Raw genomic sequence first — 18,444 nt, forward strand, 5'->3', positions numbered from 1 at the left:
TCCTATATGGGAGGAGGGTGGGTAGGACGGGGATGCATATACACAAAGACAAATGAATGTCCTCCCCATGATTTCCCCACCACTGCTTTTACAGCAGCCATCCTTCCTGTTAGAACATGCTCAAATCGAGTAGAAAATGGAAAGCATTTGCTTTTTATTATCTGATGTGTAGAAAGGAGTTGTTTGTACTCAGAGCATCTCACACAACCCCCCACATCTCAATTCCTGTTCCCTTCTCCCCATCACGTGTGCAAGCTGTGACACTGGCAACTCCATCACACGACTACTCAATAACTCACTTCTTACCCTTTCGTTATATTATGGACTATCTTGAAAACATAATTACTCTGTCCTCAAATAAAACCCACAAATCCATATGCACACAAACCTACAAAATTCTAGCAGGGCGCAGTGGTACAGAGCTCTACTTCCAGAACTGGAGAAGTTGAAGTTACAGGATTCCAGCATGTCTGAGTCCATCCTAGGTTAAATGGTAAGTTTGAAGCCAGCCCAGACTACATACATAGCAAGGCTCTACCTCAAAAAGTCTCTCTCTCACACACACACATACACACACACACACACACACACAGAGAGAGAGAGAGAGAGAGAGAGAGAGAGAGAGAGCAATATATACATAAGTCAAAATAAACCTTTAAAATAAAAAAAAAAAAAAAACAATTGAAAACATCCCAGGCTCATAGTAAAACTATGTCTCTAATACAAAGAAGCAAAGAACATAAGTAGTGGCTGAGGGACAACTTTCTGGGAAATTTGGAACCTACAAAATATCTCACAATTTACATAAAATGTTATCTTCAGCCATTTTGTAAATAAGAAGTCATTACTAAAGGGGAAGGTGACCACCTTGTGTTTCTCATTCCCAATAATGGTATGTCAGATTGTTTGATCTTAAAAGATTGTGTAGCTCTTATAAAAAAGAAAAAAAAACATCTTCGACAGTATTCAGCCAGAGATAAACTTGAGTCGGCATTTCCCTACTAGTCATTCATCTACTTAATACTTAAATATAAATGTTCAAGCAAATTTATACTTAACAAAATCATAAAAATTAAGATAGATGTCATCTTTAATGTTTATTTCACATTAATTCATCACATTAATTAGATAATAAATAATATTATTTATTATCTAAGTACACACAGTTGTGCAAATTTACAGGGTTTTTCTTCACATAGTCGCCTTCCTAATATACATACAACAGAACACAGAACATATTTGCAATATTCAGCCCATGAAACCTTGCCTGGGACAAACAAGATTTTCAGGAGCTTTATTATTTTACATGTGGATAAATATAGTTCTCAAGAATTGACATGAATCAGGACTGCTGAAAAAGAAACTGAGTACATTCTTATTCCATCTGAGGTTATGTGCACTTGTTTATTTTAACATGGTCTTCTAACAGTTGAATTACAAGAGGGTACATAACTTATCTCTGGGAGGCCCTGAAAATACCCTGAGTGGCTTATGTGGTTATTTCTAGAGCTCTTCAAATCTGCACAGTGACCTACCATCAGCGTAGCGGTGTTAAAACTGTAGTACTGTGTATTCACCAAGGGTATCTTCAAAAGCGGTAATCAACAATCAACAACCTTATCCCTGTTTTGTTTTTTGTTTCTCTAATCTTGCCAGGATAGAAAATGAGCAATTATTGTTCCATTAGGCAAAGAAAAAAGACAGACCAATGCAACCGAGTGCTGATTTTTTTTTAAAAAAAGAAACAATCATATGGAGTTAACAAACTGAAAACTTTAGGTAAGACTTCACGAACTTGGAATAGAAGACAGTCGCATTAGGATGCTAAATGACTGCGTGTTCATTCTGTTCGATGTTGCCCATGAGATCTTTCGTGTCACTTGTTCCTGGATTAGTGTTGAAATAGAGAGTGTTTTCAAAGGTGGCCTCCTGAGGTATGTGCAGCACACGCCTTTTCTTATAAAAGAAATAGGCTGCAACACCGGCCCCTAGCACAATCAGGAGGACCACAATGACCACTCCTGCTGCTTTGGAAGAGCCCTTGGGTTGAGGATCCATCTTCCTTTGGTCAGCTACAGAAAAAAAAAAAAAAAAAAAAGAAACCATTAGCAAACAAGTAGAGCATGGGAGGGGGAGGGGAAGGGGGTGGGCAGATGCTTCAGAATGCAGCACGCTGCTCTTGCTGGGACGCTTCAACACATGGATATTCTTTAAAATGGTATTTGTCACAAGATGTGAAGGCAGGAGTCAATGTGACACAGAGGACACTTTAACATATTCAGATGAATTTGTAATAGCCAGAAGCTGGAAAGAACCCAAATGTCCTTCAGTAGATGAATGAATACAAAAAATGTGGTATATTTACACAATGGAGTACTACTCAGCTATCAGAAACAATGACTTTGTGAAATTCCTAAGAAAATAGATGCATCTAGAGAATATCATCCTGAGTGAGGTAACCCAATCACAAAAGAACAGACATAATATGCAGTCACTGATAATTGGATACTAACCCCAGAAAGCTCTGAACACCCCAGAAACAACTCACAGACTATATGAAGCTCAAGAAAACAAACAAACAAATAAATAAATAAATAAATAAATAAATAAATAAATAAATAAAATAAAATAAAAAGGAAAGCCTCATTCCTTCTTAGGGAATAAAATAAATGTATAGCACCCTCTCAGAGTGTGGTACACTTGGACCTCAAATCAATAATAATCCAAGAGCTAAGATAATAGCCTTGTGGCAATTTTTGCTATTCACAGATCATTATGCTTAATCTATACCCAACAAGGAATCTGTTTCCATGTTATGTTCTGTCCTACATGTACTTCATGCTTATGGTAACTAGTGGGATTTCTATGCATGCTATCAAACCTCTAAAAGAATTAAGTACTGACAAAAATATTCATATAATGTTATGCCAAATGCCTTTAAAAATCTGTAAATGTATTCCTCTTTAAAAAAAAATAAAGCGGTAAGGAAAAAATATTCAGATGAGTTTTTGCTTGATAGAGTATTTTTCTCTCTATGTAACACTGAGGTAGTGCATCAATTGGAATGCATACATATCTCTTGTATCAAAATAATTAAATAATTAAAGGTTGGCTGGAGGGAAATCTGAGTGGTTAGGAACATTTACTGCTCTTCCAGAAAACCAGAGTTTGGTCCCAGCACCTACATCCAGCAGCTCACCACTGTCTGTAACTCTAGCTTCAAGGGATCTAATTTTTTCTCTGGTTCCTTCAGGCACCAATACACATGAGGCAGCCTTTCTCTCTTTCTGTCTCTGTCTCTCTCTGTCTCTGCCTCTCAATCTGTTTCTCAGACACACACATACATAGAGCGAGAGAGAGAGAGAGAGAGACAGAGACAGAGAGAGACCCACATAAACATATTACAAAAAACGAAATCTTTTAAAAATAAAATAATGATAGAAGGCTGCTTATAAACAGACTTTCAGGACAACAATAATGTGATGGCAGTAGTAGATGGTGTGACAATTTTAAAAGTAGGGGAGATATATAATGGGAATCTGAACTTCTGAATATAATTAATAAATAAATTGCATTCATGAGATCAATAAGCAAACCATTGATCTGGTTTTAAGTTCCTGTAGCAACCACCAAAATAGGTACCATACGTTAAGTTACCTAAGTCATGCTATCTGTAAAGATTAAAACAAACTTTTTTAAAACAGGAAAATGAAAAGAGAGACCCAGAAAGACCTCAAAGGAAATGTCTTCCGTAGGATTTCATGAGGCAACTTGTTGAAATTCAACATCTTCAAGAGCTTTTTAAGATAGAAATACAAATTTGTTTTTTAAACATCATGGAAGACAGTTTGATAATTTTTTTTAAAAAGCTAATTAAAAAGGTTAGCATGAGCCTTTCTACTGAAAGTGAAGAAGGAGGGTACCATGGCTTTTTTTAAAAAAGCAGATTCATGACTAATGGTGACCCTGAAGTTTCATAAGGATCTTACCTTTGGTTGTAATAGCTGAGTGTGTAGTTACAGGATCGATAACTGTTTGAAAGATAAAAAAATAAATGTTATTAAAATCTATAATAATTACATGTAGATAAATTATATTCAGGTCAGAGATGTATGACATCTTCTATTGTTATCTGTAATCTGATCTGATATGATATAATCTGATAGGTTCTCATGTGATGTGATGTGATGTGATATGATCTGATCTGATCTGATGTCATGCCATATCATGTGATGATGTGAATTCATGGATGGTGTGATTAATAACCATGAATATATAGGCTTAAGCATATAAATAAACAATATACATGTACCTTCAGCTATCAACTCCCTACATACCTACCCATCTACCTGTTATTCATCCATCCATCTTTATGTGTTTTTTACACAACTGAAGTATTCTTAACCTATATGATAAGTTTGAGTATGCCAAAAAAACTGAAAATATAAACTTTTCAAGTGTTATTTGAGCATTAATCATTAGCATTAGCTACAGAATCTGTGTGTAGCTAAGATAATCTAGATGTAGGGTTTTGAAATTGGAACAAGTCTAATCTGTTACAAGACATTTAACTGAAAAGTAAAGTAAGACACCAGCATTGATCCAGAGACTGTAACTGCAGCTCTATATCAAATCTTAAAACAGAGCTATAAACTAAAAATCTACACAGCTGCAAAACAATAAGACCTGTTGAGAAAAATGAACTATGTTTGCTGTTTGCTTATTTGCTTGGCTGACTGATTACAGTCATAGGAATCAAAGTTGCAAGGGCTTTGTCACTACACTACCCCAGGCTTCTTCATTCATTTATTTAAGATTCCAATTTATAATTTTCTCGCGGGAAACATAATACATTGGGTAGAATGACATAAAAATATCACTCATGTACAGTCAGTGGCACATGGAGGTTTACCAGTTGTTTTTCTTTGCATACTCTATGACTCAATCTCAGATGGAGATTGGGCTGGTTTTATATGATTGAATTCTCTGGCTTCGAATTATGTGGACTAGTGACTGCTTTCCCCCTTTTCTGAGTGCAATAGAACCATAGAGATAGGCTGTCCACACTGCTTGCAACTTAGGAAAACATTACAAATGTACCAATAAACCGTGTGTTAGAGCCACCCCTTTCACTCAAAGCTACAGGTAGAGACTGATCCTCATGGCTGGATTATTCCCACCGACAATGGAGAAAGGTAAACAACTACCCTAGTCCTTTGTCATCATGTTACAGTTGGATAGATATGGTGTCCTGGGAACATAAAACCATAGTAAAAAATGTTTAGCTTACTTTTGGGCATTTTACAAATAAATCCTTTGTACGAAGAACAGTGGATATTATTCCAAAAGCCAGAAGATGAAGATAGAACTACACAATCATTTCGTTCACCAGAGGGATCCCCTGTTTTCCAGTTGACAAAGGAAACGGGATTGTCGTTCAACCAAAGCCACTTTCCTGGTCATCGAATAAAAGCAGCAAAAGTACAAGTTAAAAATAATCCTTTTTAATGCTTAAGCCCATTATTATCATGTTATGGTAGAACCAATGCTTTCTGCCACTTCTATTCGGCAAGACACTAATAGGAAATTTTTACAGAGAAGAAAAACAAGGATATATTTGTTAGGTTGCTTTAGTTAAAAATTTCTTTGTAGTTAATGGGAAAATTTTACATTCATCTTTCTCCATCATTTTATTATACTTCACTTTTATTATTTTCTCTAAGTATTGTTAACTAACAGCTACAAAAGAGCTTTTTAATTGACAACTTTCAAGGCTGGACAATATTTAACCTTTTGGTTATTGCAAATAAGATATGATTTTAACTTTTCAGTCTCACCACAGATTAATCACTATTTAAGGCAAGGCTTGCTGGAACTAAAACACTGTTTTTATGCAACATTTAAAAAATATTAGCTATTAAGTGGTGGTTTTGTAAGAGTTACCTTCAACATTTCGAAACATGCCTATCCAAAAATTGGTTTTACTTTTAAGAGGTTCAGTACGATATGACAGGAAACTGGATTCAGCAGCAGACTCGATAGAAACCAGGGAGGCACCTGCAAATGTAGGATGATAAGGAGAGTAGCTGAGAAAATCCCGTATACAATCCTGACATTAAGAACAATAAATGCCAACCTGAGTTCTACTAACGGCTCAGTACAGGAGTGTTATCCCAGGGCCATGCAGGGAATTATTCAAAGACTAAAGGGAAAACTCAACAACTGTCAGACAACATACAATGGACAACTGCCTGTCAATCCCCAGTGTTCCCTTCGTAGTAAAATCTGACAGCTTAGTAATAACTAATTTATTTTAAAAAATCATGACAGTTTTCCTGGGACCTTACAAGCATTCTTTTAATCTTTCTAAGACCGTAAAATAGATTCTTGTATTAACTCATTTTATAAAGGGAAAAGAACAATAAAGTACACTCATAAGTAATGCATCGCCTGGTGTCTCAGCACTAGCTGAGCACAGAATCCTGTTATGAGCCAGGCATTCTGAACCTGGAGAGGTAATACTTCACTATGTGGGTATCCATCCTATAAACTGATTTCTGAGTTATCCCCTCAGTGACTGGTAATTGCATGCTTACTTAATCCATCATTAAATATAATTCACAGCTATTAGTCATCTTAAAATACTTCTGACATGTTTTGAACAATGAGTGTTGTTCCTTTCATCTGGTAGATAATACAATACCTAAAACTGAAAATAAACTTTGTGCATATTCACTATAAAATTTAAAAACAAAACACTTAAGCAATATGTAAAAATTTTTAAAAATTTAAGTCAAAGGCATATTGCAAGTACTCTGCAAAAGAATGGGAATACTTTCTTAGCCATGGGCTTGCAAAGATTCAAGGAGGACAGGAAGGAGAGATAGAGAGGAAGGAGGAGAGGAGGGAGGGGAAGAAGATGAGGGTGGGGGAGAAGAGGGGGATAATGTGATTGTGATACAGCCTTTCTCTTGAAAGTCAAATGAAATCTTAACAATCACAATGAAAACCAGTAGACCCAGGGGGTGTCAAAATAAACTTGGAGCTCTTCTCCAATTGTGAAGTTCATTGTAATCCTCATGCCGACCACTAACAGAAAACTAAAGAGGAAGTAAAGGTTCCTTAGCTGAAAGTAAGACTAGAACTCAGTAAGCTCATTGTACAGTTCAGAGATCATAAATTGTCTGAACCACTGTAAGTTGAAAACTCTTTTTAACCTGGATATGATGTTGTATACTTGTGATCCCAGCATGTGGGAGGCAAAGGGGGTAGATCAGGAGTTCAAAATTTTCCTCAACTACATTTCAAATTCAAAGCCACTCAATTTGAGACAGGAATATGTGAGCCCTGTCTCAAAACAGCTACAGCAAAGCTATCTTTGCCATTTTTTAGATTGAGTTTGGTTTTGGTTTTCCTTACAAATAAAATAAGCAGACTTCTACTAATAATAAACAAGTCAGTTCCTAATCAGTCATAAATTCTAAATTTATTAGTAATGGGAAAATAGTAATGCTTTGAGTAACTTAGAATCAGAACCCTAAGAATTCAGAGTATTCAGATAGAAAGATTTTATATTTTAGTAAGAGAGTTTTTAAACCTAAATTCTTCAAAATTTTGAGGTTAAAAAATTATAAATTGCATTTGTGGGAAATGATGTTGACCATTCTGTCAATAAACAATTATTTTAAAAATGCACATGTGGTTGTGAATGCAGCTCACTGGCAGAGCTACAAAGCACTAACCTAGGAGTGCTCTACATTTGATCCAGAGCACAGAAAATAATAGAAAGGCACTTAGATACCTTATACTTTAATTTATGGCATCCAATACCATTGATCTAAAAATAGGTTATCATGGGATTTTCTTTCAGGAAATGTGTCACTTACCCATTCGAAGGCACTCCAGTGAAGCTTGACCCCAACTCCTTGTAAAGGAAGATTCAATGTAGTAGCAATGGCCATGGAATGGGATCCAGGCGGTCTGTTCTGATTCCGGACACTTGCCAGGCAGTTGTGGAGGTTCAGTAGCAGGGATTTCTGTAAGTAAACAGGCCATTGAAGCATAATCAAAATAAATCATAAACAAACTCTGGGGTTGCTGTAATATATGGAATAATATTTTTATAGCTAAGGAAAATTAAATACTCTACCATTACGCATAATTTACTGATTGTTTAGAGCCACCATTTTTCTTGATTTTTCATTTACTTTATTGTTTCTAATACCTTTCAATAGGAAACAGTGGCCATGAAACCTATTTCTCATAATTTAAAATTAGTGATGTTTAGATTTCTGCAGTGATGGTTGAGATTTAAGTTGGGAGTGGTGGCACATGCCTTTAAACCCAGCACTCTGGAGACAGAGGTGGGTGGAGATGTGACCCAGCTTGGTTTACATAGCAAGACCCTGTCTCAAATAAACAAACAAACACATAAAATGGTACAACTTTAACAAATTATGTCAAAACCATTAATGAAGTGGTTTTCCTTGGCAAGCCATTTCTTTTCTGAGATTCTTAGTTGTGTAATGCCCTGTTGGCTAAGGACAGTTGAGACAAACTGCCCTGGATTGATTTCTAGGACTGTGTCCATTGCTTTGCTGATTGTACTCAATCTGTATGCACCCTGGTCTAATTGCTGAAGCAGATGCACTGTTGATACCACAGGGAAGGCCACCTTCTTGGAGAATCTGTCACTGTAGATTCAGAGGACAATTTTAATAGCAAACATCCAGAAATCTATCACAAGTAAGTAAATCCTAGAAATGAGAAAATTTTTATCTCTGTCATTTTGACCTGTGCATATTGATTGACAGCCAGGTCTATCTTTTTAGTAGGTTGAGAAGATGTTCTATTATTTCACTCTCAGCTACCTAGGATACACTACTGGTTAATAAAGTCAACAATGATGGCTAATAGTTTATTTCAGACAACCTGAGATTCCCCAGAGCCCTTTTGTATATCCAATTACCGTCTGATTTTTTGCAGAGAAAATAAAGACTTTCATTGCAGTATGATGTCTTCCAGTAGCCATCGACATCCATGTAAACACATGCTGACTTAAGCTTGGGCTCGTCAGCAGCCCAGTTGGTGTACCGCACCCTCCATTTATCCGTCCAAGTATACTCATTATTGGTCTACACAAATAAAGACAATCATGATGCATCAGTCTTCCTTCTCACAGAAAGTGTGAAAGAAACAAGCAAGAAAGAAGCATGGTACTTAAGGCCGTAATTTGACACAGAACCTTAAACATTGTTAATATATATATATATACATATATATATATATATACATATATGTATATATGTATATATATATATATATATATATATATATATATATATACACACACACACACACATACATATATATGTATGTCATGCTATCAACTCAACTTCAGTACAAACACCCTTTCTTAAAAGTGACTATTTTATGAGCATCTTTAGGTCTACAACCTGGAATGTATTTTGGCTTTTTTAATGGTTTTTGTTGTTGTGAAATTTTCACTTTCTCTTTCTTTTCTTATTTGTTTTAAAGAACAATAGAGAAAGGGGGAGAGAGAGTTTTGAGAAATATGTGTGTATATGTATGTGTGTGAGAGTGAGAGAGACAGGGAGAGAGAGGAAGAGGGAGGGGGAGGGGAGAGGGAGGGAGAAAGGGGGAGGAAGAGACAGAAGGGGAAGGGTAGAGAGAGAAGAAGAGAGGGGGAGGATGAGAGGGGGGAGGGAGAATGAGAACAGAACATTGGGTGCAGACAGAGATGAAGAGACAAAAATGATCCCTTGGATGGAAGGGGTTGGGGAAATGGGAAAACATAAGACAAACTCTATATATAAAGAAAAAAAGTGAGGAAAGGAGTTACAGCTGACGGTTTGAAAAAGACATGACTTTACGAAAATTTTAGGCAAATGATGGAACTAGAGAATATCATCCTGAGTGAGGTAACCCAGTTTCAAGGGAACAGACAGGGTATGCAGTCACTGATAATTGGATACTAGCCCCAGAAAGTGCTGAATACCCAAGAAAAAACTCTCAAACCATATGAAGCTCAAAAAAGAAGGAAGGCCAAAATGTGAAAGCTCGGTTCTTCTTAGAAAAAAAGTAAGTGCGTAGCACCCTCTCAGAGTATGGTACAACTAGACCTTAAATCATTAATAACTCAAGAGCTAAGAATGCAGCCTTGTGGCAATCCTTGGTATTTAAAAATCATTATGTTTAGTCTTTACACACCAAGAAAACTTTAACTATTTCCATGTTACATTTTGTTTTATATGTACTGTAACTAGTAAGTTTTCAATGCATACTATCAAACATTTTTAAAAAGAATCAAGTACTGACAAAAATATATTCATATATTTTTATGTAAAAATGCTTTTAAAATCTGTACATTTATCTCTGTTTTTAATAAAGTTGTTTAATTTAAAAAAAAGAAAACACAATTAGTAAGAAAAGAAGATTGTGACTAAAGAATATGTATCTTATTCAATAAAGTTGCCTTTGCTTTCAGGTTCTCATGATCAAAGACAAGTTGGATCCTCATAAGAATATAACATTTATCTTACTGAAATTAAAGCAAAATCAATATCATCAAATCCTGAAAGAAACCCTCATTTGTTTTCATGATGTTCTGCTGCCAAGACACCAATGGTCAGTGACAGCGAAACCATTTGTCGTTGTAAGACTCTAGAGAAGCTGGGGGTCTTGACACAACATCAGTGGCTTTCAACTGTGTGAATCACATTAATTTTAAAAAGCTGGTTGTTTTATTCCGTTTGAATGTTTGACATATTTTCTTACTAAATTTAGAAAAACAAATCCAAGATCACATCCAAGGTAATTAGCAATGTAAAAAAAATACCTCTTGTCAATAGTAGTACACGATCTAAAAGTGGCTCTATAAGTAATGCCTAAGTACAGCATTATAAAACATTAGCTAAGGAGAAATAATTTTTTAAGGCTGAAAGACATTCCTCATCTTAATTCCATCATTTAATTTACCAAGACAATTACTAAACAACCAACAGGAAAAATTAAAAGCACATCTTCTCTCAAGGTGGAATTGTGCAACATTCTCCCATTTACTCAAATAATACTTGCATATCCTTGACTCTAGAGGTGTCATGAAAATGGCATAATGATTCTAATCATAAATTTCAGCATTCAGAAAGTATCTCATCTTTCAAAATACATTTGATGGCCAATTTGAAACACGTTTATGAGAAGAAATGAATTACTTATCATACATATTAATTATCTAAAAAATAGTCAACAGATATATGAAAATCTCTTATCTAAGCATAATCAGCAAAACCACATGGAGCTAATTCTTTTAAATATTCTTCACCCTATTCAGGAAGTACCTAGTATATGATTAGCTTGCATCTCTGCATCGCAACCTAAAGCTCCGCAAAACCTGATCTCTGTCTGCTGTCCAATATTATGTCTTTTTTTCCTTCTCATGCCTTCTGGCACCCTTCCTCAGCTCTTACCACCCTGGACTATATCTTAAAATGCAGAACGCAGTAGTGAAACCCTTGCCTAGTATATGTGAGGTCCTGATTTAATTCAAGTACTGAAAAAGAAAATGGTTGAATTTCCCTAACAAGCCCTCTTGAGCCACTCACTCTTCTGCCCCAGGACCTCTGCAATGCTGCTTGCTGGTTTGCTAGCTACCGGGTGGGTGGAGGAATGACAGTTGGTGTGTGACACTCATTATTACCTTACTGCCTCTCTTAGTTTGGAGCATCATCCCTCACTCTGCCCCAGTCCTCCACCAACCCTTCTCTCTCTGTTTTGGAATAAAAAGGATGGGACTTCAGCGAAACACTTCTCATATACAGATGGAAACTCTATAAGTCTGGGACCCATAACAATTCTAAACTGTTTTGCAACAAAGCATGAAGTACCCCACCCCACCCCCATTCCCTATGCTCCTGACCTGCTTTCTAGTCTCATGCTGCAGCTGTGTAACTATGGCACTGCAGAGGAATAAACAACTGCATGGGGCTATTTAGATGTATAATGTAATTTGGATATAACTATTCAAAGCCAATTATTGTAAATAGCAGAGTTCTAAGTTTGGTTTCTGACACATATAACTGGGTCACTAAACCATTGACAACGGAGCCTCATCTAAGTGTTTAACTGAAGAAACAGAAAGAGAAACGCTTTGGACTGTAATTTACCAAACATATTAAGCTGTGATTGTTCTAGCATCTTACCAAGTTGCTGTTCAGAGCAATCCATATGGGCATATTAAATGGGTGCATTGTCATCCAAGCAAATGCATTGCTGTAGGGGTCTAGAATGCTAGCAAGAAGAGAAGAACGGTCCTTGCAGTATTGTTCTGCTTCATGCCATGGAAACTTCAATTTCATAAGGGAATAGCTGCTTTTACCATACTTAACAAAGCCGTCTTTTGGAGCCGTGGTTGGAGAAATAGGCAAGGAAGAGTCTAGAATAGAGATATTGTTTTCATTAACATTACCAATAAGCAATAATTGAATACCTTCTGTATCCAACTCTCCTGCTCATTGACTATAGACATAAACACAAAATCATAAGTCCAAACTGGCAGGGCTTATGGAACTAGACAATATCATTCTGAGTGAGGTAACCCAGTTTCAAAAGAACAGACATGATATGAAGTCACTGATAATTGGATACTAGCCCCAGAAAGCTCTGAATACTGGAGAAACAACTCACAGGCCATATGAAGCTCAACAAAAAGGAAGGTCAAGATGTGGACACCTCGGTCCTTCTTAGAAAAAAAAAAGTAACTGCATAGCACCCTCTCAGAGTGTGGTACACCTAGACCTTAAATCATTAATAATTCAAGAGCTAAGAATGCAGCCCGTGGAAGTCCTTGTTGTTTAAAAATTATTATGATTAATCTTTACCCACCAAGAAAACTTCGACTAGTCCCATATAACATTTTGGTTTATATGTACTTTATGCTCATTGTAACTAGTAAGTTTTCAATGCATAGTGTCAAACCTTAAAAAAAAAATCAAGTACTGATAAAAAGTATATTCATATAGTTTTATGCAAAAATGCTTTAAAATCTGTACATTTTCCTCTGTTTTAAAAAATAAAGTTGTTTAATTTTTTAAAAAAAAAAATGTGAATACTCCAGAAAAAAAGCACTCAATACATTGTTGGTATTAAAAATTATTCACCACATATTTTACAACATAAAATTAGTATTTCTCTCTGTGTGTACACCTTTGTGTGCATTGATGTGTGTATAATACCACATGTGTCAGCACACATGTGTATGCATGCGCATGTTAACTTCCTTTCCCTAGGAGCCAATATTGTGACTTTGAAAAAAGGCCTCTGACTGAGCTGGAATTCCTCAGAGTGTGAGCGGGCTGTACAGTAAGCCTCAAAGATCTATCTCTCTCTTCTTCCCCACCACTGGGATCGCAAATGTGTGTCACCTCACTTGTCTTTTAATGTTGATAGAACTTCTTACATTTGCAAGGTACTCGACTGACTGAGCGATCTCTCCAGCCCACAAAGCTTTACTTTTAATTAGTATGTCTGATTAAACAATTTCCAAACTGTTTGACATATATACAAGATCATGCATGTGTATGTATATGAGTACACATGCATGCATAAACATATTATATATGTATATGTACATTATATATACTATTTGTATTTACATCTATACTATCTATAGGAGTCTAGAGGGAAAGCTCAGAAGTTCAGAACATTTGTTACTCTTTTTTTTTTTTTTTTTGTCTTCAAAACAAGATTTATTTTTTTTTAACATGAAAATACATGGAAAATACATTGGTCTCTTATCTGTTACAAATAAGACTCAAATTATTAATCATAACAAGAAGTGTTTCTTGAGATATTTCCATCTACACAAAAGACTAACAGCTTATTATTTTTTTTAAAGATTTTAAACATTTTTTGCTTAAAATTATACATTTTTGTCAGTACTGTTTTTTCAGACATTAAAATAAATTTTACATAAAACCATGTGAATATGTTTTTTAGTCAGTACTTGATTTTTTTCAAGGGCTTGACAGTATGCATTGAAAACGTACTAGTTGCAATAAGCGTAAAGTACATGCAAAACAAAACGCAACATGGAAATAGTCAAAGTCTTCTTGTTTTGTGAATATATGTATAGTTTTTGTTTTCTTTATTTCTTGGACTTCATACAGTCTGTGAGTTGTTTCTGGGGGAGTGCAAGCCTCTGGGGTTAGCTCTTGAAGTGAATCTGGGTTCAATTCCCAGCAACCACATCCACAACATCAGTTCAAGGCAATGTGATGCCTTCTTCTGACTTCTATGGGAACCAGGCATGCACATGGTACAGAAACATATAAAGAGAATGACTCATATACAAATATTAAATTAAATGAAAATATATATGCATATATGAACATATTCTTGCAAATCTATGATCTAGTGCCCCCATAAAAGAAAGGCCATAGTTTAATGCTACAAATTAAATAATATATGTCTTCCTTCCATAATTAATCTTTAATTTTTTTTCTCTTGATCAAATGTCATAATCAAGAACATCTTCTGGGGCTAGAGAGATGGCTCAATAGTTAAGAGTAGGCGTTGCTCTTACAGAGTCCCCGTGCTTGGTTTCCAGCACTGATGTAGCTGCTCATAACCATCTGTAATTCAAGTTCCAGGGTATCTGGTGACTTTTGATCTTCTAAAATGTTGCGTGCACATGATACACAGATAGGACTACAAGCAACACACACATAAAAATAATTTTCTAAAAGAAATCCCTCCAGACCTTCTGTGATTTTACTTTTATATCTATCCAACTAAACCTGTAATATTCATGTAGAAACTAGTGCTGATTTATCCAAATTAATTCTGAGGCTTAGAGCCCCTCTTTTATCCTCTCTTTAATGTCCCAGCATGGGCTTCTAATTACTATTTTCTATCTGGATTGTAAACCATTTAAGAAACAGAAAGTAAAGCTATTCCTGTGACCCTTAGCTAATGCCACTGTGCAGAGACCTGCAAACAGGAAGAAAACTAAATCTGATCATTTCTCTGGTTTTGTAACATATAAGCTACTTGCTGGTGGGGGTAGGGCATAAAAATAGTTTCTTGTTATTATATGAAAATCAAATTTGTGCCTATAAATTTCTATTAGAAAGCATCTACTTTCATTTGTTTACACATTATCTAAAATTGTCCCTGACCATGACTGAGTAATAGGGTCTTAGCAGACATTGTGTAGCGAGCACACCTCAAAAATGGGGTCTTTATAGAAAAGTAATCAATAGCATCCAGGTCTTTTTACTCTTGGATACAGGTTCTGTCTGGGCCAATTCTCTAACATGTTCCACATAAACATCTGCCTTATTCTGTGCCTAAGAGGCACCAAACTTTCTTTTGTAAGTCATGTTCTTTAACTATAACTCATTTTCAGAAAATATCAGCCCCCCTCTCCTCAGCTGCTGTTGCCATTTTGTGTTTGTGCAGGATCCTTTCACCAAGAGACCATGAACAGACTCCCTAAATGATCATATCTTTCATGGAAGCCTTAAAACTCCCCAGTCTAGAGAAAACTGGGCACCATGCCATTGGAATGATTTGGGCCATTAAAAGTGATAAATGAAGCTTGAAGTGAAGTGAGGAATAGTAGGAGGGGGGAAGAGGAACAACAAAAAGGACAATTTTACAGAAGTCTAAACACAATTAAGACATTTGAGTGTTATGCCCAGTGTAATTGTTTCTGTAGGAAAGAAATACTACCAAATATTGGGAGATCATTTCCATATGCTTAGATTAGGTAGCTTTTTAGTTTTTACTTATTTTCTGTGTGTGTATGTGCTTCTTTTACATGCATGTTTGTATATCTTATGAATGCAGTGCCCATATAGTGTAGAAAGTGTTAGGCTTCCTGGATTGGAGTGACAGATTGTTATGATCCATCATGTGGGCACTGGGATTAAACCTGGGTTCTGCACAGTGCTCTTACATCCCTTCTGCCCCACCGTGTGTTTTCCACAAGTTTGATCACTAGCTCATAGCAGTATTGTGAAGAAGGAGGAGGTGGAGAAGGAAAAGGAAAAGGAGAAGGAGAAGGAGAAGGAGAAGGAGAAGGAGAAGGAGAAGGAGAAGGAGGAGGAGAAGAAGAAGAAGAAGAAGAAGAAGAAGAAGAAGAAGAAGAAGAAGAAGAAGAAGAACAACAACAACAACAACAACAACAACAACAACAACAAAAACAAAAACAACAACAACAAAAACAACAACAACAACAACAACATTAAAGATAAATAGCAAAATAGCTGCTCTGTTAAATAATTATATCCAAAGATATAATCTGGTAGAAATGCAAGCACACCTTGGATTACAGAATGATTTGGCTGGAGTTGACATACTCTTAGTAAACACATTTAATCTGTAACAATATAGGTAAGTTTATTTTGTAGAAGGAAGCAGCTCTATTTGAAAGGGACATCCAATTGAAGGGCAGACAAACAGATGAATCAGAGAACAATTTGACAGAATGAGTCAGAGATAGGATATACCCAGTCTCACAAGGATAGACTGGAAAGAAGATACTAAAGAGAACAAACAGTGCAGGGGTGGAGGGAGCAGTTTTGTAGAGACAGGTTACAGCAAGAACAAGCTAGAGAAGACAAAATGAGCCAGAAAATAACAGAGAGCCAGAAGATTAGAAGAGATTTCTAGAGTTAGTTTGAGGCCAAGCAGAGCAATTTAGTCAGAAGCCCAGAAAAGCCAATTTGAATCAGTCAGCTTTGAGAAGAATTTGGCCCAGGACAGCTGAGTTGAGCCAGCCAGCCAGGGACTAGAAAGAACTAGGAAGCATGAGTCTATTTATCAGTAAGCTGCTGAGATGACAATTACATCTGGAGAATAAAAGATATGTTTACAATGGGGCAATAGTCCTTCCTTTCTTTCCCTTTTGTTTTCCAGCCACCGTGACATGAATGTTTTCCATGTTCCACATGAATGATCTGCTCCCCACAGTATTTTGTCTCACTACAGACCTAAAGTGATGGAGCCCAGACTCTGAAACACAGAGCCAAATTAAAACTTTGGTGCTTTTACAGTAATTCCTTTGGGTATTTTCTCACAGTCACAAAATGCTGACTGGCATATATTACAACTTCCCAATAAAAAAATCACTTCAAGCTTAATCTTCACAGAACTTTCTGTAATCAGATCCATAAGTAAAGCATAGGAAATAGCACCTCTTTGGAGAGGGTTAGACCGCCTCTTTCATCTGTAATGGGCTCATACGGCTTAAACCCAGCCCTTGCTGGTGAGGTTTAGTAAAACTTACCAGTCTGTGTTTGACATATATAGCCTTGTTTACTGTCACAGGTGTCATCCATCCAGGTCCCTGCCTCTCGTGAATTGCCACCAATCACAACAACACAGTCAGCCTGTCACATTTATGAATAAGGAAAAAGAAAGCAACAAGTATAAATTAATAATGACTCAAATCAATCCATTAGTAAGAAAACACACTCTCATTATTCTTCATTTACAATTTTTAAGACCACCCCTCTGCACAGCTTATTCGGCCCACCATCACCTACCAATTGCTGCATCCACTGCCCATACAGATCCTTCCCACCTGAACTTTTGCTTCCTAGTGCATTGTGTTTTATTTTGACCTCACTATGTCCTTAGCCCTAATTTACACAATCAGTGTCAAATAATTTCTACCAAGAAAATCACGTGTCAACAGAATGCAACTACCTTGAATATAGCTGTCAAGTTAACTGTCATAAAAGCCATGTTGATCAGATGACTGTTCTCTCAGCCCTACTCTTTGATCTCCACCTGACAGGATACAAACTCTCCCACAGAGCATCAAAGTTTCAATTCTGCCTACCTCAAGCTTACTTCCATTCATTTCTAACATTAAAAACTCCCACTGCCACCTGAGCCATTTATTCCTTTTTAAACACACCTGGACTATTTTCCAAGATGACTTTGTTCATCTCACTCACCTAGCATGCCTGCCATCTTTATCCTCTTTAGTTTTCCTGATTATTATGTTTTAAATTTCCTGAACAAAATCTCTCACAGCTGATTCTTTTTCACCTCCAACCCCACATCATGCCCTGCAATGACAGTGTCTGACACAAAGAACCCCAGAAAAGTCACCCTATCCTCTATCCTCTGGCATACTCTGTCACATTACACTCTATCTTCTCTATCACCACATTTCTAATATAAGACTTGCACTCCGGTTTAAAACTTTCCTTTTAAATATGAATATTCATATTTAAACATATTACAAACAGGTTAATTTTTTTATGTTGATTATAATCACTAGGGTAATGTTCCACACTAGCCAATTGATCATTCAATGATATAAGAATGAAGTAAAAAAAATTAAAAGAAGGTAGTGAAGCAATAGTCTATATTCTGATGTACAGAGCTCTTAGCATGGTGTTGGTCACA

General features: G+C 36.2%; 1 protein-coding gene across 2 annotated transcripts in view; it reads right to left on the reverse strand.

The window, feature by feature from the left end:
• Positions 1-1,111: 1,111 nt before the first annotated feature.
• Positions 1,112-18,444, reverse strand: part of MRC1 (mannose receptor C-type 1) — an 88,015-nt gene continuing 70,682 nt past the window's right edge. Inside the window, exons 23-31 of one of the 2 annotated variants that reach the window (XM_080917904.1) lie at positions 17,312-17,414; positions 12,403-12,454; positions 12,222-12,309; positions 8,969-9,134; positions 7,887-8,036; positions 5,944-6,057; positions 5,291-5,455; positions 3,990-4,031; positions 1,112-2,072 (exon numbers count right to left, since the gene is read on the reverse strand). In XM_080917904.1, the coding sequence (XP_080774030.1) occupies positions 1,825-2,072; positions 3,990-4,031; positions 5,291-5,455; positions 5,944-6,057; positions 7,887-8,036; positions 8,969-9,134; positions 12,222-12,309; positions 12,403-12,454; positions 17,312-17,414 (1,128 nt within the window). In that variant the 3' untranslated portion in view covers positions 1,112-1,824. Of the gene's footprint in view, positions 2,073-3,989; positions 4,032-5,290; positions 5,456-5,943; positions 6,058-7,886; positions 8,037-8,968; positions 9,135-12,221; positions 12,455-17,311; positions 17,415-18,444 lie in introns of both variants that reach the window. The other variant, XM_080917903.1, reaches the window with a different exon arrangement.

The sequence above is a fragment of the Micromys minutus genome, assembly GCF_963924665.1.
Source record: "Micromys minutus genome assembly, chromosome: 6".
NCBI lineage: Eukaryota > Metazoa > Chordata > Mammalia > Rodentia > Muridae > Micromys > Micromys minutus.